The following is a 24,686-nucleotide window of genomic DNA, read 5'->3' as shown; positions in this document are numbered from 1 at the left end:
TCAAAGGCATACTTTGAGGAAAATGGAGGACAAATACATACCTAAGATTAGGAAGTGTAGGGTCAAAAGACGTCAGCTTAAATGCCTCAATACGACAATCAGAAATGAAATAAGAACTACAAATTACCTTCAGAAAACCTGTAGGAAGAAGAGGAAGGGAGGACATCCACTGGGGAGATTACAGGAAGCCTCATAAGCACGTCAAAAGGGTGATCATAGACAATGAGGGAAATGGAAATGAGTATAGCTGCAGAAACTGCAAAAAACTCTTGTTCCAATAACTTAAGAACAAGTGGAGAACCTTAAAGAGTGCCAAAGGAGATGAAACTGAGGATGAACAGAGAACAGTTAGTGCACTAAGTGAATACTTCCTTGAAATATTAATTAAAGAAGACTACAGCAACATGCTCTGTATTAACAGATATAATCCATGCAGATTTATGGACTTTGATATCAACAGGATGGAGATTCAAGACAAACTTAAAAGGATCAAAATAAACAAATCACTCGGTACAAATGGTATGTACACCAAGGTATTAAAGTAGAGGGATGACATTTTGAATTGTTAATAATCATCAGGAGTCAATGAATGTTGATTTGGGTAAAGATAAGCATAGTGTGGCAGGAAGGGACAGAGAGTTTAACGATAGTAGTGCATCAGCGAATAAGGTCAAAGCAGGGAAAAGTTGTAAAAAGTTAAAATTAAAGGCTCTTTATCTGAATGCACAAAGCATTTGTAACAAGATAGATGAATTAGTGACACAGATAGAGATAAATGGGTTTGATCTAATAGCCATTACAGAGACATGGTTGCAAGGTGACCAAGGTTGAGAACTAAATATTCCATTTTGAAAAGATAGGCAGAATGGAAAAGGAGGAGGGGGGTAGCTCTCATAATAAATGATGACATAAGGACAGTGGTGAGAAAAGATCTTGGCTCAGAGGATCAGGAAGTAGAAACAGTATGGGTGGAAATAAGAAATAACAAGGGGCAGAAAACACTGGTGGTAATATTTTATAGGCCCCCCTAACAGTAGCTATACCATTGGAAAGAGTATTAATCAAGAAATAATAGGAGCTTGTAACAAAGGTAATGCAATTATCGTGGGGAACTTTAGTCTTCATATAGACTGGAAAAATCAAATTGTCAAAGGCAGCCTGGAGGATGAGTTCATGGAATGCATTCGAGACAGTTTCCTGGAACAATACATCATGGAACCAACCAGGGAACAGGCTATTTTAGATCTTGTATTGTGTAATAAGCCAGGGTTAATTAGTAACCTCACAGTAAAGGATCCTCCAGTGAAGAGTGATCATAATATGATAGAATTTCGCATTGAGTTTGAGAGTGACGTACTTAAGTCCAAAACCATAGTCTTAAACTTAAATAAAGCCAATTACATAGGTATGAGGGACGAGTTGACTAAGGTAATTTGGAAAATTAGATTAAAAGGTATGATGGTAGATAAGCAATGGCAAACATTTAAAGGAATATTTCAATATTCTCAACGAATATATATTCCATTGAGAAATAAAAACTCCACGGGAAAAGTGATTCATCCGTGGCTAACTAAAGAAGCCAAGGATAGTATTAGATTAAAAGAAGAGACCTACAATATTGCGAAGAAGAATAGTAAGGATGACCAAAATATTGATAAAAAGGGAGAAAATAGAATATGAAAGTAAACTAGAAAGAAATATAAAAACAGATTGTAAGAGCTTCTACAAGTATATTAAAAGGAAGAGAGTAGCAAAAGTAAATGTTGGTCCTTTAGAGGCTGAGACAGGAGAAATTATAATGGGGAATAAGGAAATGGCAGAGGTGTTAAACAAATATTTTGTATCTGTCTTCACAGTAGAAGACACAAAAGCATACCAGGAATAATGGGGAACCAAGGGGCTAATGAGTGTGAGCAACTTAAAGTAATTATTATCAGTAGAGAAAAAGTACTGGAGAAACTAATGGGACTAAAAGCTGATAAATCCCCTGGTCCTGATGGTCTACATCCTAGAGTTCTAAAAAAGGTGGCTGCAGAGATAATAGATGCATTGGTTATGATCTTCCAAAATTCCCTAGATTCTAGAACAGTCCCAGCAGATTGGAAGGTAGCAAATGTAACCCCACTATTCAAGAAAGGAGAAAGAGAGAAAACAGGGAACTGCAGGCCAGTTAACCTGACTTCAGTTGTCGGGAAAATGCTGGAATCCATTATTAAAGAGGTGGTAACAGGGCACTTAGAAAATCATAATATGATTAGGCAGAGTCAACATGGTTTTATGAAAGGGAAATCGTTTTTGACAAATTTATTAGAGTTTTTTGAGGATGTAACTAGCAGGGTAGATAAAGGGGAACCAGTGGATGTAATAAATTTGGACTTTCAAAAGGCATTCGATAAGGTGCCACATTAAAGGTTGTTACACAAGGGCTCATGGGGTCAGGGGTAATATATTAGCATGGATAGAGGATTGGTTAATGGATAGAAAACAGAGAGTAGGGATAAACGGGTCATTTTCAGGTTGGCAGGCTGTAACTAGTGGGGTGCCACAAGGATCAGTGCTTGGGCCTCAGCTATTTACAATCTAAATTAATGACTTAGATGAAGGGACTGAGTGTAATGTATCCAAGTTTGCTGACAATACAAAGTTAGGTGGGAAAGTAAGGAGGACACAAAGTGCCTGCAAAGGGATATAGACAGGTTAAATGAGTGGGCAAGAAGGTGGCAAATGGAGTATAATGTGGGAAAATGTGAGGTTATTCAATTTGGTAGGAAGAATAGAAAAACTGAATATCTATTAAATGGTGAGAAACTATTAAATGTTGGTGTTCAGAGAGATTTGGGTGTCCTTGTACAAGAAGCACAAAAAGTTTGCAGGAAGTTACAGCAAGCAATCAGGAAAGCAAATGGCATGTTGGCCTTTATTGCAAGGGGGTTGGCGTACAAGAGTAAGGAAGTCTTACTACAATTTTACAGGGCTTTGGTGAGACCTCACCTGGAATACTGCGTACAGTTTTGTTCTCCTTACCTAAGGAAGGAAATTGAGGCGGTGCAACGAAGGTTCAGTAGATTGATTCCTGGGATGAGAGGGTTGTCCTATGAGGAGAGATTAAGTAGAATGGACCTGTACTCTTTGGAGTTTAGAAGAATGAGAGGTGATCTCATTGAAACATACAAGATTCTGAGGGGGCTTAATAGGCTAAATGCTGAGAGGTTGTTTCCCCTGGCTGGAGAGTCTAGAACTAGGGGGCATCATCTCTGAATAAGGGGTCGGCCATTTAAGACTGAGATGAGGAGGAATTTCTTTACTCAGAGGGTTATGAATCCTTGGAATTCTCTAACCTAGAGGGCTGTGGATGCTGAGTTGTTGAGTATATTCAAGGCTCAGGTTGATAGATTTTTGGACTCTAGGGGAATCAAGGGATATGGGGATCGGGCAAGAAAGTGGAGTTGAGGTCGAAGATCAGCCATGATCTTATTGAATGGTGGAGCAGGCTCGAGGCGCCGTATGGCCCACCCCCGTTCCTATTTCTCATGTTCTTATGTTCTTATGAAAGTACCACTGTAATGAAAACAAGTTAATGTAGTACCCATATTCAAGGAGATGAATCTAACTACAGATATATCAAGTTACAATACACACAAGGCTTTTTCTGGCTGATTTCAAATTGCTACCCAGTCTAATATGAATATCGGGTAAAATAATGGTATTGATCACCAGAAGCTAACTTTGCTACCTCCGTGACAATAATGCAATAAATAATAGCCAACATGGCTTTAGAGGAGAAGGTCCTGCCTGTGGAACTTCCTTGACTTTTTGAGGAAGGGACATCCTAAATGAACGATAGTAAAACCATTTGACATGATTTACTTTAGGTTTCCAAAAAGCCTTAGATAAAGTGCCTCACGAAAGGCTGTTATTGAAGCTGAAAGCGGTGGAATTCAGGGTAAAACCTGGTTGTGGATAAGGAATTGGCTGAAGGAAGTGGGTAGTTGTTAGGGGAATGATGTCAGGGTGGATGCTAATTGGACTGTCCCAAGGTTTGTTGCTGTTCCTAATCTATATCAGTGACTAAAGCTGCTTTGATGTTGTGACTTAGGTCTTGGCTAACTGACCTGCTCGCCCATATTTTCCTTTCCAATGTACAGTTGATCTTCCTGTAAACTGGCTACCTTGTGGGGCCTACTAATCTGCACACATACAGACTGGCTGTGACATTTTGGCCAGTGCGCATGTGTGGTGTGGTGATGTGCAATGGAATGCACGTAAGCTATGGGATATAAATCTTAGAATATTGCGTTCAGTCTTGGTCACCACACCACAAAAAAGTTACACTTGTATTAAGAAAGGTACAGAAAAGAACAACATCATCAATCCCAAGTATAAAGAGAATGAGCTATGAGGAAAGATCAACAAAGCCTAAATGCTGAAGTCAAGAAAGAAGACAGTTCTCACCTAAGTACCTCACTGAAGTATATGAAATATTACATGGTGTTGATAAGATAAACGCAGATTATTACTTCAAAGTACAGAAAGTTGGACCAGAGGATATAAAAGGAAATTCTTGACAGTACTTTTAAAACTGGTAACAGGAAAACTTCTTTACCCAAGGAATAATAATTATTTAGAATAATTCACCAAGCAAAGGAATAGAGGAAAGATATTGGGGTTAATAAAAATACAATTAGATGCAACAATGAAAGAGTTAATGTACTGGAAGGATGAGCTTCAAAGGGTAAAATGGCCTTTTCACATTCCTAACTTCTTACTCGTGAATCAATAATGGTTAAATGTATCTGATTTGAAACAAAAGGTCACGTCAAGACAGTCAAAGGTTGGACTTCATCGAATCACATTGAAAAAGATACAAGTTAAAGAGAAATTTGGGTGCATCCATTTTTAGGGGTGTGGCGGCCAATCTCTGAGCCTAAATGGTGAACCCCGAGACGCCCCCATATTGAGCCTCAGGCCTCATGATAACAGAGCCTGCGTGGTGCGAACAGCCAGCCGGCGAAGAGGAAACCAAGGTAGGGTCTCAGGTAAGTGAAGCCCGGGGCTGCAGGGGTCAGGATCGGAGTCTGTATGGGAGGATAGGAGGCTGGTGGTGGGGGAGGATCGGAGGCTGGGTGGAGTAGGTTAGGAGGCCAGGGATTGGGAGCAGCAGCGAGCTTTCATTAAATGTGGGATTGGGAGGAGCACTCCTGCTCCTCCAGACTTCACGTTCAGGTAGGGAAATTTGAAAAACTTGCCTTGTAAGGTCGCAGGCGGCCCCAAGGCCTGGTTTTACTAAGTGCAGCCAGCACTGGCAACGGCTGCCTCAGGGCAAATCAATCTTGAAGTGAGGGCCTCAAATAGGCATTAGGCCTCTCATTTGCATATGCAAAGGAGCTAACGCCTGATCAGGTGTGGGCCCCGGATGTCTATTGTTTCTTTCCTTCACCAATATGTTGCGCGGTGCACTTCCGGCCAGAAATGTGCATGTGCTTTCTTCCCACCATATTGGCAGCTTAGTAGGCCAGATAGCATCCGATTTATAAGCCATTACATCAGATCAACATCACTAACTATCCTTCCTGTTGAATGCGTAATTCTCCAGTATTGGAAAGATGGTACTGTCCTGAACATGCAAAGATAAATCAATCCTTTCTCAAAGACGTGTACAGATGAACAAGGTCATTTGGCACCATTTCTGATGGCAACAGCTCAACTGAGAACTGTTCGCTGAAGTTGAGAGGTAGCCTGGACATATATGAAACATAGAGGCTAATGTAAGCAGCAATTCAGTCAGGAGTTCAAGCCTTGAAGAGAGCTAAAGGCCCAGACCAACTGCTTCTACTCCTTATTGAGTGTGAGGAACTCAAAGTGGATAGTTTGCCCCTTGGTGCTAATTATTTACAAGGTAGAAATGTAAGGATAACAGCTCTATTCAAATGAGAATATTGGTTTAAAATTTATTTTGGGTATATGTGGAATGTGAGTGACAAACCCATCTGTTTGGTTATATCACAAAATATCAAACAAATATTTGTCTCAAATACCAAAAAGAGCTATAATTAGATAAATTTCTAATAATAAAGTCAAAATTATGCAAGCTTTCTCCTTTATTGTGAGTGCTTCACGTGCTCATAATCCAATTGAGCTAACTTGATTTATAGATTAAACCAACATTTATAGAATCAGAGTGAATTCAATTTGAATCATGTTTATTCAAATCTAAAAGGCTACCTAAATGCGCTTGCCCATTTACACTAATGGCAGGAGATAAACTAGCTGTCAGGATGAAAACATAAAACAGACCATAATAATATGTTGTTAGTACACATACAACCATTGTCTTGCAAGTCTCACTTACACAGATTCCCATTATTAAAACAACAGTAAATATGTACACACAACTATGCAGGGAAATGGAAGACCATTGACCCTTTCTTACTCCTTTAGAATAGAATACATCCATTAATGGTGCATAGTAAAATTATGATCTGTCTTAACCTGCTATAAATGAATACACATTCACGTGCCGTGATGGACTGCCATGTGACACAGCTTTGGCTACATCCCAGCAAGCGGTTTGCCTGCAATTAGTTTGAATAAACAAAAGCTGGTATCTGGGGAAGAAGAACAAACAATATTCTTTATCTGTTCTTATCTAGGATGGTTTAGTGATTTCCTTTTCATCTGGAGTGGATTATACTGTGCTGAGACTCTGTATTGGGGTTTGAACAGGGAATAAGAGTGCTGCGAAATGCAGTGTGTTTGGTTAAGGTCAGGTAGGCTATATAGAGCAAGAGATGGGATTGAGAATTCTACATAAGAACATAAGAAATAGGAGCAGGAGTAGGCCAATCGGCCCCTCGAGCCTGCTCCGCCATTCAATAAGATCATGGCTGATCTGATCCTAACCTCAAATCTAAATTCATGTCCAATTTCCTGCCCGCTCCCCGTAACCCCTAATTCCCTTATTCTATATCTGTTCATGAAGATTGATGGCCTGCAGTTGGGCCTTTGTGCAACCTGCTAGATGGAGTGTCCTCGGGAATGTCAGTATTAGAATGGCATCTGTGCTTCTTCTCAGCAGTGCAAATCTTTTGTCATCCTGGGTCTTCCATATCAGATATAGTGCGGGTCAGCAAAGAAGCAAGTTGTGGTGATGAGAGGAGATCATCTTTTCATGCAGCTACCAGCATGAGATACAAGATGCCCACTTCTTGCATGTGAATCAAAGGGAGCCATGGTGCTGCATGCTGGAACATGGTAACCCTCCCCTCCCGAAGTTTTGTTGAATTCCTCTCTTTTTTATATATTGCCAGTGAAGCAGTAGCATTTCTATTTTTCATGCATCAGCGGCTGTTTTTCTCCTTTTATGGTTTGGTAGAACCGGACTAACATAATTATGGGATGGCTTAGGTCATTGGTTTTAGGGACTGGAGTGTAGTGGATAGAAACTATAGTTAGGGAGCAGCAGGTCCAGGAGATTTGGAATTCCCAGGATTCCTGGGCCCCTTTTAGTAATCCAGGGAATTCCAAAGTTGATTAATCAAGAGTCATTTGTGACAAATAAGGATGTTTCTGTCTTTATTTCCTGCAGTTATGAATTAGCTAGACTTAAAATCAAAGCTGTCTTCTAGGTTTTGTATCAGAATATTAATAAAATATATACATTTAATAAATCGAGGACCCAGAAGATGCACAAATGCAATGTGTGACAAAACATGCCAGAGTCTGTAAGTACACAACAGAGTTGAGTAAACTTATCTCAGTTCAATGACTTGTAATTTTCAAACAAACAGGCGAGGTCAATCAATGGAAAAAAGGACCATTTACAGTTAAAGGGACCCAAAAAAGTATCAGGTTGAGTTATCAGTCACCCTACAGTATTTCACCCACTTAACCAGTCTACACGTTTGAGCCTAGACAGTGAGTGTCAGCAGGTTTATCAGCAATGAGAGGCATCACAGTCATGCTAGATCATGTCCTCACCCAGTGTTCAAACATGTGCACTTTCCAAAAAGGATCACTGCGTATCAATTAAGAGCAGAAACCCTGACTGATTTTCTTCACCCTCACCATTTAACTCGACCTCTGGGACCCACCCCTACATTTACCTCCACCTCTGGGACCCACATCTGCATTTGCCTCCAGCTCTGGGACCTATACCTACATTTAGCCCCATGTCTGGGACCCACACCTACATTTACCTCCACCTCTGGGACCCACATCTGCATTTGCCTCCACCTCTGGGACCCACACCTACATTTAGCCCCATGTCTGGGACCCACACCTACATTTACCTCCAGCTCTGGGACCCACACCTACATTTGCCTCCACCTCTGGGACCCACCCCTATATTTAGCCCCACCTCTGGGACCCACACCTACATTTAGCCCCACCTCTGGGACCCACACCTACATTTGCCTCCACCTCTGGGACCCACACCTACATTTGCCTCCACCTCTGGGACCCACACTTACATTTAGCCCCACCTCTGGGACCCACCCTTACATTTAGCCCCACCTCTGGGACCCACACCTACATTTACCTCCTGTAAGTTACAGTGACATCAGCACATTTAAAATATGTGATTCTAGGAGCAGGGGAAGAATGGTTTGATTATTTAATGATGTGGAATGCAGTCACATATCGAAAATTAATTGTGTGTTTGAAGAGGATACAAAGTAAATAACTGAAAGAAGCTTTAATAATTCATGATTTTATAGTCAATCTAACATGACAGATCCACACACTTGGTAGAATTTTTAAGTACATATTTTTTTTTTTTCCGGAGTAGAAAACATGACCCAGGGAAAGCTTTCATACAGGCCATTCAAGAGAAGATAAACAGTATTAACAAAATAATTTCTGAGACCAGTAGTTAACCATTTACTATTCCAAACTAGGGAAAAGCAGGCAATTATGGGACAGAGCAGCTTTAAAGAGAACAAACCCAGTGGCAGGAGAGTATGAGTACATTTTAATGGGGTCCACTATTGGACTTTCTGTCCTCGACCCACAACTATGGACCTAACATCATTGTGGCAGCATCCATTAATAAGATTCCTAAGCATTATATCATGCAGCAATACAGAAACATTTTGGCAACAACTGATTTCACTTCTTGCTGCTCAAGGCCATGTAATCAGAAACTGTAACTGAACAGAAAATATAAGATTCAATCCATCAAAGATATATGTCAAACCGCTCTGCAGATTTGAACTGTAAGACGGTCTGGATTTGGGACCTGATCTCCCTTTTCTGCCTTCTTGTCCTGTAGAAATGTAATGTAGTCTCCCTCAGTGGTCTAGTGGGTAAAGGTATCAACTGGTGTCGCTTAAGACAAGAAAAGCCAAATGTTTCCATGTTTGATTCCTTGGCCCCGATATTAACGGGGTGGCGGGAAGGGTGGGGGGTGGAGTTTGGTAACAGTCTTAATGGCAGGGCCTCATTTAAATAATTCTGTACAGACCCCCGCCCGAGAGCTAGCCAGATTAACATCCTGGCTGGTGGGCAGGAGCAGAAATTTAGCGGCAGGAGGCCGCAGCCGGGGACAGGTGGGAACAGTCCCTGGCAGTCATCCGGGGTGGGGGGGGGGGGTGAAGGTGAGCCTCAGGTCATGATCTGCCAGGCAGCAGACAGCGCGGGACACCTCCTGTGCTGAGGTTAAAAATAAGTCACGGTGCCTTGCATGTTAAGTTGGCCCTCGCCTGCTTTTAGTGGGAGCCTCGTCCGAGGCCTGAATCACCACCGTAAATATTACGGTGGCCGGGAATGGGGTTGGGTTACTTGATTCCAATATTTTAACCACCCCTCAACCCTCTTCTGCCCGTCGGGAAGGATGGAGCGGGAAGGAGCTGGATGCGCTTTGGCCGTTTTGCAAGTTGATTATGGTTAGAGTGAGTAACCGTGAGTAAGAAAAAAAAACAAGCATGAGCTAAACCTGGACTAGCTTCATAACAATAGGAGAAGGCTGGTCTGATTACATAAAATTACATAGAATTTACACCACAGGAACAGGCCATTCAGCCCAACTGGTCCATGCCAGTGTTTATGCACCACACGAGCCGTTCTTTCTGCTTGGACACTGGAACAACAATTTACCCAGACATGTTCAAAAAACTGTTCAATTCTGGAGTGATTTAATATGTAGTCTGGAATGAAAGGATTTACAAGGCCAATGGTTGTTTTTGAACTACTTTCACTCTTTTGAAAATAATATAGGGATCATTTTCAAACTTCAGGTTTCCGGTGGGGGACCTTGTCTGATGGAAGCACATATGGGATATATGAGGGTTGCCCTGTGCACTATTTTCTGACCGTTGACATTAATGATGCAAAATCACATGCAGCACATGGCCCAATTTCCCATGTGCACTGTTGGTGGGTGGGGTTCCCCACTGCCAGCTCCAATTCGGAAAATTGCCCCTTGTAATTTTATTGAGGTTTGGAGAGCCTCGGTTTCTTGACGAACAGGGGACGGGCTCTGGGACTGGTTGGATGTTACAGCAATCCTTCACTTTCAGTAGGCGGCAGTTTCCTTTTGAAAAATCCACACTGTAACAAAGAAGGAAAAGGAGGAGGTAAGAGAATGGAAAGTTCCTTAAACGTTCCCCGCAGCGACCCCATTTCGAGGCCTTTACCGACCCAATAATATCAGGCGGTCAAAATCGACCCCATTAGGTGTTCCTTTCCACTCTGTTTACCAGCACTTTCATCCAAATTGTGACTTTAAATAGTAAGCTGAGTGTTTGCCTGCTGCTTTTACAATAATGAGCTGGAAACGCTTCACTCCCAGATGAGCAGAGGGAGGCAGAACACCGGTGCTATAAAATACACTGCTGCTTAAAATTAAACTTGAAGTATCACAGAGGAGAAACGGAACGGAATGGCAAGAGCAGAATCTTGTGCAGTTGTCCCTATTGTCAGCAGATGTGACCACATCAGCAAAACAACCCTCACAGCTGCAGCCACAAGATCTCTTCCTAGTCTACCACCTGACTGCTTCTGGACTTAACAATAGATAGTTACCCCCTTCAAACTGTATCTGTATACAATAGTTATGATATATGTCATTTTAGTCCTCCAGCAAATCCCTTCTATTTCCTTTCAATTTGAATCTCTCCAGTTTGTACACGCACCAGATAACACTGGCAGTACTTTGCACCTTCACCACTAGGGTGATGATCTGGCGGAGTGTAATTTACTGGCACCTGTTATAGAACCCACCTGTTCTCATTTCAATTAAAATCACTGCAAATGAAAATCAGGCGGGTTCTGTAAAGGATGGGCAATCTTTCAGTTTATCGCCCTAGCAATGAAGGCGAAAATGACCCCCACTGCTTTATGTATTAATCAAAAATCAATACAGATTATTGACCTGATAATTGTATGAGGCTCATTTCAAATGCTGCCTGTATGCGCTCTTGCTATTATGCGTGCATTAATGTATTTGCTTCTTCAACATAGATACCTTCCAAAAGAGGAATGCCACCAGAGCCACAAGTAGCAGGCCACCAACCACGGCAATTATGATACACCAGAGAGGCACGGGCAAGACACCCTCAGGCGGACTGCGTTCAATAATAGTTTGTACCTGGAAAAAATAACACAGTGTCATTGATCTTATTGTGATTGATGATATTTCCACCATAGTAGGGAAAGCAACACTGACAGATTTACCCAAATTCTGATCAGCCAATTCATTCTTTTGTACACAAGGGAGTGATGCAGTGTGGATTTGTGCTGCTTCCAAATCCCTACATCCCCAAACCTTAAATTAATCTTAATGAATACTCCACATATGGGCACAGGCATTTGATGACAGTTGGGAGTGAAGAACAGTCTAATTCACCTCCTTTTCTAAGGGGCGAGGAGTTAAAATACTGATTTTTATTTTAGGGTAGGTCAAGGAAGGGGTGGGCATGATGCTTGTTGCCACTTCAAGGTTAACATCTTTGGACGGTTCTCACACAGACTCCTGACATAGACTGTGGAAAAATAGACATCCTGATATGCATGGTATTCAAAACCTTAATTCTTGCTGTCACGTTTCTGTCGCACTTTTGTGTCAACGTTTTCCATTATAAATTCCTTGGTCCCCATTTATAATGGTAACTGCCTATGTAAACATGTCACACTGTAATTATGCCCTCCCTCCAGTGGTGATGTGGTAGTGTCTTACTTTTGCATGTCTCAACTCCTTACTGCAGAGAAACTCCTAAGGTCCAAACAAGTTGACTTCTCTGTTTCCCAAATTACCATAGGTTTTAATCTAATATATATTAAAAATCTCACATCTGTGCACACTTCCTGCCAACTTTTTCCATGATAAATTCCTATGTTCATATTTATAATGGACACTGTCTATGTAAATTTGTCATACTGCAATTACACCCTCCTACCAGTAGACATGCTGCAGTGCTACTACTGGCAGGAGGGTTTAATTAGAGTGACAAGTTTACATAAGCAATTTCCATTATAGAAACATAGAAAATAGGAGCAAGAGTAGGCCATTCGGCTCTTCGGGCCTGCTCCGCCATTCAAAATGATCATGGCTAATCATCTAAGTCAGTACCCTGTTGCTTTTTCCCCATATCCCTTGATCCCTTTAGCATTAAGAAATATATCTATCTCCTTCTTGAATACATCTAATGACTTGGCCTGCACTGCCTTCTGTGTTAGAGAATTCCACAGGTTCACCACCTTCTGAGTGAAGAAATTTCTCCTCATCTCGGTTCTAAATAGCATGCCCTGTATCCTGAGTCTGTGACCCCTGGTTCTGGAGTCCCTAGCAATCGGGAACATCCTCCCTGCATCTAGTCTGTCTAGTCATGTTAGAATTTTATATGTTTTGATGAGATCACCTCTCATTCTTCTAAACTCTAGTAAATATAGGCCTAGTCGGCCCAATCTCTCCTCATACGTCAGTCCTGCCATCCCAGGAATCAGTCTGGTAAACCTTCATTACACTCCCTCCATGGCAAGGAAATCCTTCCTCAGATAAGGAGACCAAAACTGTACACAATACTCCAGATGTGGTCTCACCAAGGCCCTGTATAACTGCAGTAAGACATCCCTGCTCCTGTACTCAAATCCTCTTGCAATGAAGGCCAACATACCATTCGCCTTCCTAACTGCTTGCTGCACCTGAATGTTCGCTTTCAGCGACTGGTGTACAAGGACACCCAGGTCTCGTTGCACCTCCCCTTTTCCCAATCTATCACCATTCAGATAATAATCTGCCTTTCTGTTTTTACAACCAAAGTGGATAACCTCACATTTATCCACGTTATACTGCATCTGCCATGTTTTGCCCACTCACCCAACTTGTCTAAATCACATTGGAGCCTCTTTGAATCCTCCTCACAGCTCACATTCCACCCCAGCTTTGCGTCGTCTGCAAACTTGGAAATGTTACATTTAGTTCCCTCATCCAAATCATTGATATATATTGTGAAAAGCTGGGGCCCAAGCACTGATCCCTGCAATACCCCACTAGTCACTGCCTGCCACCCGGAAAAAGACCCATTTATTCCTACTCTCTGTCAACCAATTCTCAATCCATGCCTGTATATTCCCCCCAATCTCATGTGCTTTAATTTTGCACTCTAACCTCTTATGTGGGACCTTATCAAAAGCCTTCTGAAAATCCAAGTACACCACATCCACTCATTCTCCCCCATCTATTCTACTAGTTACATCCTCAAAAAACTCCAGTAGATTTGATAAGCATGATTTCCCTTTCATAAACCCATGCTGACTTTGTCCAGTCCCTTTAATGCCCTCCAAGTGTTCTGTTATCACATCTTTTATAATAGACTCTAGCATTTTCCCCACTACTGATGTAAGGTTAACTGGTCTGTAATTTCCTGTTTTTTCTCTCCCTCCTTTTTTAAATAGTGGGGTTACATTTGCCACCCTCCAATCTATAGGAACTGTTCCAGAGTCTATAGAAATTTGGAAGATGATCACCAATGCATCCACTATTTCCAGGGCCACTTCCTTTAGTACTCTGGGATGTAAACTATCAGGCCCTGGGGATTTGTCAGCATTTAGTCCCATTAATTTCCCTAGCACTATTTTTTTACTAATACTGGTTTCCTTCAGTTCCTCCCTCTCACTAGATCCTTGGTTCCCTAACATTTCTGGCAGGTTATTTGTGTCCTGCTTTGTGAAGACAGAACCAAAGTATGTGTTTAATTGTTCTGCCATTTCTTTGTTCCCCATTATAATTTCTCCCATTTCTGACTGTAAGGGACCGACATTTGTCTTCACTAATCTTTTTCTCTTGACATATTTATAGAAGCTTTTACAGTCAGTTTTTATGTTCCCTGCTAGTTTACTCTCATACTCTATTTTTCCCCTCTTAATCAATCTCTTTGTTCTCCTTTGCTGAATTCTGAACTGCTCCCAATCCTTAGGCTTGCTGCTTTTTCTGGCAATTTTATATGTCTCCTCTTTGGATCTAATACTATCCCTAATTTCTTTTGTAAGCCACAGTTGAGCCACCTTTCCTGGTTTATTTTTGCGCCAGACAGGAATGAATAATTGTTGTAATTCCTGCACACGTTCTTTAAATATTAGCCATTGCCTATCCACCATCATCCCTTTTAGTAAAGTTCCCCAATCTATCATAGTCAACTCGCACCTCATACTTTCGTAATTCCCTTTATTTAGATTCAGGACCCTAGTTTCGGATTCAACTACTTCACTCTCCATTTAATGAGGAATTCTATCATGTTATGATTGCTCTTCCCTAAGGTACCCCGCAAAACAGATTGTTATTTAATCCTTTCTCATTGCACAATACCCAGTCTAGGATCACCTGTTCACTAGTTGGTTCCTCAACATATTGGTCTCGAAAACCACCACGTACACACTCCAGGAATTCCTCTCCCACAGTATTATTGCTAATTTGGTTTGACCAATCTATATGTAGATTAAAGTCACCCATGATTATAGTTGTGCCCTTCTTGCATGTGTCTCTAATTTCCTGTTTAATGCCCTCCCCTACATCTCCACTACTGTTTGGGGGCCTATAGACAACCCACACCAACATTTTCTGCCCTTTGGTGTTTCTTAGCTCCACCCATACAGATTCCACATTGTGATTTTCCGAGCCAATATCCTTCCTCACTATTGCATTGATTTCCTCCTTTACTAACAACGCTACCCCACCTCCTTTCCCTTTTTGTCTGTCCTTCTTAAATATTGAATACCCCTGGATGTTCAGTTCCCATCCTTGGTCACCCTGTAGCCATGTCTCCGTAATCGCAACTGTGTCATAACTGTTAATATCTATCTGCGATGTTAATTCATCTACCTTATTGCGAATGCTCCGCGCATTAAGACACAACGCCTTTAGACTTGTCTTTTTAAGATTGCTAGTCATCTTAGTTTTATTTTGCACTATGGCCTTATTTGTTTTTCACCCTTGTTTTCTCTGCCTTCCACTATTGCTTCTTCCCTTTCTGTCTTTTGTTTCTATCCTTGTTTCCCTCTCCTCTGTCTCCCTGCTCAGGTTCCCATCTCCCTGCCATTCTAGTTTAAACCTTCCCCAACAGCACTAGTGATAAACGAGTTTATAATGGAAATATAAAAATAAGGGCAGAATGTACAGCTTTAAATTGGGAACTTAATTATGTCTGCACAACCTGGTCCAATTATCGCCCACCCTCTAACCCTGCTTTGTCTGAAGACTACATTCTATCTTGACTCTCCATGTGCAATGTCATGAGAGATCAACTAATAATATATTAAAAGCCTTGACTATAGTGCACACTTTGTGTAAGTCTCATGCTAATTTCCTCATACACTTTCCCCCTCACTTTATTGACAGAACCCATGTTGTTATAAAACAACATATCTTCTGACTCACTGTGAGCAGTGCCACAGGAGATCAGCTGGTACTACAGCAAAAGCAGAGGTCAATGAAAGCTGCCACTGGAGGCAACGTTAAAATCTCAAACTAAACTTCTGATTCCCACAAACACCACAGATTTTGACACTGTCTCAAATGGTCTCTAATATATGCCCTTTCCTTCAAGCAAAGCAGATGGAACCTGAATGGGAAAATGAAAACTGAAATTAATGTAAACATGTTACTAGTAATTGGAAAGCTGAAAATCCACTAATGCTTCACGACTTGACCAACATTAAATTGGAGTTCAACAGTCCATCTGAAAATGAGTCCAGTTAACATATGTGTTGGCTTTGGCTTAGTGGTAGTTCTCTTGCCTCTGAATCAGGAGGTCATCGATTCAAGTCCCATTCCCAAGACTTGAACACATAATCCAAGCTGATACTTCAGTTTAGTACTGAGGGAGTGCTGCACTATTGGAGGTGCCATCTTTTGAATGAGATGTTAAACCAAGGCCCTGTCCGCCCTCTCAGATACATGTAAACAATCCTATGGCACTATTATGAAGAGCAGGGGAGTTCTCCCCGGTATCCTGGCCAATATTTATCCCTCTATCAACATCACTAAAACAGATTATCTGGTCAGGAATCTCATTGCTGATTGTGGGAGCTTGCTGTGTGCAAATTGGCTGCCTGTTTCTACATTACAACAGTGACTACACTTCAAAAGTACTTTACAGGCTGGAGAAGAACTTGGAGTGGGAGGGGGCGGATCCAGTTGTCATGGTCCACGTAGGTACCAACGACATAGGTAGGACTAAAAAAAAAGGTTCTGTTGAGAGAGTTTGAGCAGCTAGGGACTAAATTAAAAAGGAGAACCACAAAGGTAATAAGCACCAAGGGGCAGAAAACACTGGTGGGAGTTGTCTATAGGTCTCCAAACAGTGGTGGTAATGTAGGGGATGGGATCAAACAGGAAATTAGAGATGCATGTAACAAGGGTACTACATGGGTGACTTTAATCTGCATATAGACTGGCCAAACCAAATTAGCAATAATACTGTGGAGGATGAATTCCTGGAGTTTGTACGAGACGGTTTTTTAGACCAGTACGTTGAGGAGCCAACCAGGGAACAGGTTATCCTAGGTTGGGTATTGTGCAATGAGAAGTGGTTAATTAATAATCTTGTTGTGTGGGGTCCTTGAGGGAAGAGTGACCATAACATGATAGAATTCTTCATTAGGATGGAAAGTGAAGTAGTCCAATCTGAAACTAGGGTCCTAAATCTAAACAAAGGAAACTACGAAGGTATGAGGAGTGAGTTGGCTATGATAGATTGGGAAGCTTCATTAAAAGGCATGATGGCAATGGCTAACATTTAAGGAACGAATGCATGGATTGCAACAATTATACATTCCTTTCTGGCGCAAAAGCACAAAAGGAAAAGCGACCCAACCGTGGCTAACAAAAGAAATTAGGATAGTATTAGATCTAAAGAGGAGTCATATAAAGTTGCCAGAAAAAGTAGCAAGCCTGAGGATTGGGAGCAGTTTAGAATTCAGCAAAAAAGGACCAAGAGATTGATTAAGAGGGGAAAAATAAAGTATGAGAGAAAACTTGCAAGGAACATAAAAGTGGACTGTAAAACCTTCTACAAGTATGTAAAAAGAAAAAGATTAGTGTAGGCAAATGTAGGTCACTTACAGTCAGAAACGGGAGAAATTATAATGGGGAACAGGGAAATGGCAGAGCAATTAAACAAATACTTTGGTTCTGTCTTCACGGAAGAGGACGCAAATAACTTCCCAGAAATGCTAAGGAACCAAGGGACTAGTGAGAAGGAGGAATTAAAGGAAATTAGTATTAGTAAAACAATAGTGCTGGAGAAATTAATGGGACTGAAAGCCAATAAATCCCCAGGGTCTGATAATCTGCATCCCAGAGTACTAAAAGAGGTAGCCATGGAAATAGTGGATGCATTGGCTGTCATCTTCCAAAATTCTATAGGTTATGGAACAGTTCCTGCAGATTGGAGGATGGCAAATGTAACCCCACTATTTAAAAAAGGAGGGAGAGAGAAAACAGGGAACTACAGAACGGTTAGCCTAACATCAGTTGTAGGGAAAATGTTAGAGTCTATTATAAAGGATTGATAACAGGACATTTAGAAAATATCAACCGGATTAGACAAAGTCAACATGGATTTGTAAAAGGGAAATCATGTTTGTCAAACCTACTGAAGTTTTTTGAGGATGTAACTGGTAGAATAGATAAGGGAGAACCAGTGGATGTGGTTTATTTGAATTTTCAGAAGGCCTTTGATAAAGTCCCACATAAGAGGTTAGTGTGCAAAATTAAAGCACATGGGATTGGGGGTAATATACTGGCATGGACTGAAAATTGGTTAACAGACAGGAAACAGAGAGTAGGAACAAATGGGTCTTTTTCGGGGTGGCAGGCGGTGACTAGTGGGGTACCACAGGGATCAGTGCTTGGGCCCCAGCTATTCACAATATATATTAATGATTTGGATGAGGGAACCAAATGTGATATTTCCAAGTTTGCTGACGACACAAAACTAGGTGACATCATGAGTTGTGAGGAGGATGCAAAGAGGCTTCAAGGCGATTTAGACAAGTTGAGTGAGTGGGCAAATACATGGCAGATGCAGTATAATGTGGATAAATGTGAAGTTATCCACTTCGGATGGAAAAACAGAAAGGCAGAGTATTATTTAAATGGTGATTTAAATGGGGAATGTTGATGTACAAAGGGACCTGGGTGTCCTTGTATACCAGTCACTGAAAGCAAATATGCAGGTGCAGCAAGCAGTTAGGAAGGCAAATGGTATGTTGGCCTTCATTGCAAAAGGATTTTAGTATAGGAGCAAGGATGTCTTACTGCAGTTATACAGAGCCTTGGTGAGACCACACCTGGAGTATTGTGTGCAGTTTTGCTCTCCTTACCTAAGAAAGGATATACTTGCCATAGAGGGAGTGCAGCGAAGGTTCACCAGACTGATTCCTGGGATGGCAGGACTGTCGTATGAGGAGAGGTTGGGTCTAATCGGCCTGTATTCACTCGAGTTTAGAAGAATGAGAGGGGATCTCATTGAAACATATAAAATTCTGACAGGGCTCGACAGGAGGATGTTTCCCCTGGCTGGGAGGTCCAGAACGAGGGGTGACAGTCTCAGCATACACGTTAGGACATTTAGGACTGAGATGAGGAGAAATTTCTTCACTCAGAGGGTGGTGAACCTGTGGAATTCCCTACCATAGAAGGCTGTGGAGGCCAAGTCAGTGAATATATTTAAGAAGGAGATAGATAGACTTCTAGACACAAAAGGCATCAAGGGGTATGGGGAGAGAGTGGGAATATGGTATTGAGATAGAGGATCAGCCATGATCATATTGAATGGCGGAGGAGGCTCAAAGGGCCGAATGGCCTACTCCTGATATTTTCTATGTTTACTTCATTAGTTGTAAGGCGTTTTGGGTTGTCCTGAGGTCGTGAAAGGTGCCATTTAAATGCAAGTTCTTTCTTCTTTCTTTCTATAGGGATTTAAAATCCTGTTGATTGTCTGCCATAACTTCAGCAGAAGATCCGTGGAAACTGCATGAATTCTGCTCACACGGTTTCTCCAAGGCTTTCCACCGATTTCCGCTGAAGTTATGGCAGATGATGAGGATTCTCACGGAACTTATTGGTGATAATGTGCAGCGCCTAAAAATATTAGCCAAATATAGCTGTGACTAGCACTCAGTTAGTTGGCTTCCAGCAGCTGAAATCTCCAATTCTACCACATCTCTCTTCTGTGGTACTTACCATCATGCTGCCACTGGGGAATTGTTCCGGCTGCACTTTGTATGGCATTTCTTGCACTCTGAATGACGCCTTGGACTGGAATGTAAACTGCTTGTTACGGTTCTGTAAAACATAAGAGTAATGGGTGTTTTTGTTTTAATTTTCCCCACAAGATGTTATGCAGGGCTACTGAGAAAGAGGGGGGCAATGGGACTAACTGGATTGCTCTTACAAACAGCCGGCACAGGCTCGATGGGCTGAAAGGCCTCCTTCTGTGCTGTAACGATTCTATGATTCTATTTTCTTCACACCGCTCCTGCAGGTACTGCATTTTGTTGGGCCATGACTTCATAGGTGTGATGTGGAGATGCCGGTGATGGACTGGGGTTGACAATTGTAAACAATTTTACAACACCAAGTTATAGTCCAACAATTTTATTTTAAAATTCACAAGCTTTCGGAGGCTTCCTCCTTCCACAGGTGTTGGCAGCTCTCTGATACCTGACCAGCACGGGGTAACTGGACAGCACTCAGGAGTAGCTGAATTTTCCTCTCCCCCAGCCCACATGCCTCTCTTGATGGGACCAGCTAACTCAGCACAAATTGAATCTTGGACATTCCTACAACAAAAGCAAAATACTCCGGATGCTGGAAATCTGAAATAAACACAGAGAATGCTGGAAAACACTCAGCAGGTCAGGCAGCATCTGTGGAGAGAGAAACAGAGTTAACACAGAGATGACCTTTCATCAGAACTAGAAGAAGTTAGAGATTTAACAGTTTCTAAGTAAGTACAGAGCCAGGGAATAAAAAGTGGTGTTGGGGGGAGGGAGGAAAGAACAAAAGGGAAAGTCTGTGATAGGCTGTGAAACTCTGTTTCTCTCTCCATAGATGCTGTCTGACCTGCTGAGCGTTTCCAGCATTTTCTGTTTCTATTTCAGATTTGCAGCATCCGCAGTATTTTGACTTTGTCCTTTCTTGGAGGTATACAAGGAGAGTCTGACAGCTCATTGGCACACTGCACGATTGCAGCATGGATGTATTTACTATGTGTTTGATGTCAAATTAGACTTAAACATTAGCTTGCGTTAAAATGGTCAGAAATTCCAGCATTTTCGGTTTTTATCTTGGACATTCCTGCTCTGTGTGCCTCAGTTCCACATTGTGCAGTGAACGTTCCAACTGAACCATTAGGTGAGACTGACGGGAGTGTTTCAAACAGACCTAGACATATTTTATTGTAATGTCAGTCTTTGTACGAGTGGTTTGGTGAATTAAATAGATAGTATTATGCATCATGAAGTATTGGGGTTTAAGTTTCACTCACAGCAGGGTGCTGGATGTCCAGCTGATGTATCAAATTCATGAAAGAGTCGAATAACTAAATATTTTAGTGTATTGTATTGATTGCTTCACTGCAGTGGCAGAATGTCACCAAAGCATTGCTCATTGCACTGCTCCTTTGTTATTACAGTAGCATTTGCATAAAATGGGATTCAGCTGTTATTTCTTCCAGAGCACGTGAGAGAGGAATGTTGAAAACGTTAGCAGAACGCAATGCGGAGCCATGGGGCACTGAAGCAATTGAAGTAACTCTACTGTCACCCCCTGATGAGATCTAACTCAGTACAGGCCCAGGACTGAACCTGGGCGTTTCCTGGCCTGCACAGCTCAGTATCACACCAGGGGGTGGAATTTCCAACTTAGCAATCAGGGCTCGAAGGGAGGGGGTGTAATATATGTATTAAACATTTTTATTGAAATCATAAAGAAACATTAGAGTAGCGAGTGTAAGGCATTGTCTTGATAAATCTTGCCAGAAACAAATCATTAGATAACTACAACTATTATACTATAGTTGTTATAGAAATACAAGGGTTGATTTTCCTCTTTGGGTGCAGGAGCACACAATTTTCCTGCCATGTGCCATTTGCATGGGGCACTCCAGGCTGAGCCTTTCACCTGAACATTAGGAAAGCAATTTGAATGCAGCAGACATCAAAATCCCGAGGCCCAAATATCATCTTGTGTGGGGGGGGCGGCGGGTGTGAAAATCCTACCTTCTGCCTCCAACCTTTGGCCATCTGGTCTGCGGGAGTCCTGGAGCTGGCCCTTGGGCGAGGTTTCTTCAACCTGCCCGCCCACTGGGGCACCCAACCAACATAAGCACCACAAAATGTGGTGGGAGGCAAGGAACGCCCTCTCCTGCCTTAGTAAGGTGGGATTGCTGGGCCTGCACCTACAACAGATAGAGGCCCAGTGACATGTGCTGGGAAAGCCCCAGGAAATCCCAGGGAGGGGGAGACCTAGCACAAAGGGTCTCCGCCCTTTATGCCTCCTCGCTGTTTTTGGATAATGCTTATTTCCCAGGGGCAGTGAAGGTCTGGTAATGGACCATTCAACTATTGAATTTCTGTTACATCTTTTACACCAGAGAAATGTTTTATACATATTTATATTTTGGATGAATTTTGTATTTCAGGCCAATTATGGCAGTGCTGAGGAACTGAACATTTTCCACTTTTGGCACTAACATCCCCATCAAAGTCTCTAAAGTCGGGTACTAAAAGCTTTAGAAGTACAATAGAGGCATCAGTGCACTCGGAAGAATACCTGTCAATGTACATTCTAAGTTCCTCACTTGTGCCAATCTTGTGGCTTTTGATTCAGATTGCTCAGTTAGGGACAGTTATTCTCAAATTTGGAGAGGCTTTGTGTTCTGGATTTATGATCACTAGGAACTGAATTGACTCAGAGTTGGAACTTACTGCATCTCAACGGTTAAAACCCATCAGACAGAATACACTGAACCTTGGTCCAAGATGTAAAAGGATAATGTTCTTACTCCTCATACCTTTTGCTCTTGTCTCTCCACCTCTCATGAAGCTGCTGACTTATGCTGAGAGATGGCTCCATCAGTCACCGTTGTCCTCCAGTACATCACCCAAGTGAACGTTCTTTACGTGGGAGCTTAGGTGGTGAAGGACAAGAGAATATTTGACCTGAGAGGCGCAGGGAGCGTCACAGCCTAGCTTGGTCCTGTTCTTGCCCAACATCCACACACATGCGTTTTCCAGCAGAGATCCTTGGACTGCAATTAGGAGTGGAAACTCTCGATGAATTTTCCTTCTCTAGTTCAGTGATGGGCAGGTTAATTGTTACTGCCATCTCAGCTGAGATTATAGAATGTGGTTTGAACCTGGGACCAAGCATGGCTCAGTTCCACATTGGGCACTGCATTTACCAATGCTCCTCTGCCCTGGGCCACTCAAGGTCACCATAATATTTTGTAAGTTTATGTCAGCTACCATCATAAGAAAAATATCTAAGGCAGATGACTGCGGGTGACAGAATTCACTTTTTGAAAGCAAAACTTGTGGTTTACCTTAACAAAGACCTCCATCCTGAGATAAGACTGTATGTTTATCACAGCTCCTTTTTCTTTCTCTAGAAGACCCACATGACACGTAATTTTCAAACAGGTCACAGTGTTGCAGTTCTAGTAGGAAGACAGTCCAGTATCAGACTTAAAGTTCTTTAAATGTTCTTTAAGGTGAGGCATTTCTGAATGAGTTGGGATGAGTATGAAGCTAAGGAGTAAGATCTGGCCCAGTCTGAATTTGAGGAATTAACTCAAACCAAGTCAAAACTAAATGAAGCTTATTTCTGTCTGTTTAAATCCAAATGAGTAGAAAATGGCAAATTAATGGGAATAATACAATATCTTATCACAAGTCGTAATTTGCATGACCTTCCCCGAAAAAAAATGGCACGTTAGAAGTGCAGGCATGTTTTTTCAGTCGAGTCAGTCCAGATGATAAGTTTGTGTCAACTGAGCTCAAATCTCATGAGTCAAGAATCAGCAAGACTTTTCAGTGTCCAGTACCTGAAACATTTGTCAGGTGAAATGGTTAGTATTGTTTGGGAACTCGAGTGTTCACCAATGAAAACCATTATTGTTGCCCAGATACTTAAGCCTCAGAAGCAGATGATGTCAACCAAAGCACACAGCATTCATTAGTGTTAACATTAGGTCTGGAGTCTGTGTCATCATAAGACCAGTGTACCTATTGGTTAAACATGGGTGTAAATTCAGACAGTCCAGAGTGTCTACGTAGTAAGCCTGGAAAACTTACTATTGACAATCAGAGCCTAAAAGTTTTTTCTATATATTTGTTTACGAGATACAGGCAATGGTAGCAGGGCCACAATTATTGTCCATCTCTAGTAGTCACCACTGGAGAAGCCTGCAGTAGCTTTAAGATTCCTAATCTGAGATTGGCATTAGATGATGGGAACTTGCCAATGTCTGCAGTGTAGACTGAGAAATACTGATGTGTTACATTAAAGCTGGTCATACTGATATTTGAGTTGAGGGAGCTTTAAAATAGTACTTGCATTGGGATGTGCAGGTGAAAGAAGTGTTGTTCTGCTGAGTGGTTCAAATTCAACTGAACCATCGTCTGAACCTAAACCAGAACTAAATGAAGTGAGAGATTGAATTGTTAGCTTGCCTTGGGCTCTGAATGTGTAATTAAAAGGTGGGAAACAAGACTTGTTCTATTTTTGTCAGCACATAGCTTCGAGTAGCACAGTAGCATGTGAAGGCATGTCACAAATAGGTCAGTGTCCTTTAAGAGTATATAAGTGTAAAAACTTACTCGTGGACAAGTTCTGTCAGCCAAAAGCAAAGGCAACAGACTGTGCAAATTAAAAGTCCCAATGCATTAAACCATGTAGAGTGGTTGAAACAGAGAGAGATTTTATAATGACAAAAGGGAGATTTGCCTTTATACAGTAGGATTAGGACATCAAGATGCAAACAAAACAAATTTTCGTGTGATCTTCTGATAAACATTCTCACCAGGTTAAAGGTGGTCTCCTCCATTGAATTTTCTGGTTTGCTGACATCTCTTTTATAAACATTATGACGCGAGTTCTCAGTCACATTAGACAGAGGGCTCTTTGTACTCAAAGGCTCTACCTAGAGATAAAAGGGCAGTATAATTATTCACAATTCTTGCACTAT

At 41.7% G+C, this 24,686-nt stretch overlaps 1 protein-coding gene across 1 annotated transcript in view; it reads right to left on the bottom strand.

Annotated features, from left to right (window-relative positions):
- Window positions 1–8,677: 8,677 nt before the first annotated feature.
- The window catches only part of LOC137299993 (integrin alpha-8-like), a 90,746-nt gene continuing 74,737 nt past the window's right edge, over window positions 8,678–24,686 (bottom strand). The window contains exons 26-30 of the mRNA XM_067969054.1: window positions 24,522–24,641; window positions 23,043–23,156; window positions 19,679–19,780; window positions 11,462–11,584; window positions 8,678–10,545 (exon numbers count right to left, since the gene is read on the bottom strand). Of these exons, the coding sequence (XP_067825155.1) occupies window positions 10,492–10,545; window positions 11,462–11,584; window positions 19,679–19,780; window positions 23,043–23,156; window positions 24,522–24,641 (513 nt within the window). The 3' untranslated portion in view covers window positions 8,678–10,491. The remainder of the gene's footprint in view (window positions 10,546–11,461; window positions 11,585–19,678; window positions 19,781–23,042; window positions 23,157–24,521; window positions 24,642–24,686) is intronic.

The sequence above is a fragment of the Heptranchias perlo genome, chromosome 30, assembly GCF_035084215.1.
Source record: "Heptranchias perlo isolate sHepPer1 chromosome 30, sHepPer1.hap1, whole genome shotgun sequence".
Taxonomy (NCBI): Eukaryota; Metazoa; Chordata; class Chondrichthyes; order Hexanchiformes; family Hexanchidae; genus Heptranchias; species Heptranchias perlo.
Note: the sequence above shows the minus strand (reverse complement) of the source record. Positions and strands in the feature narration are given on the sequence as shown.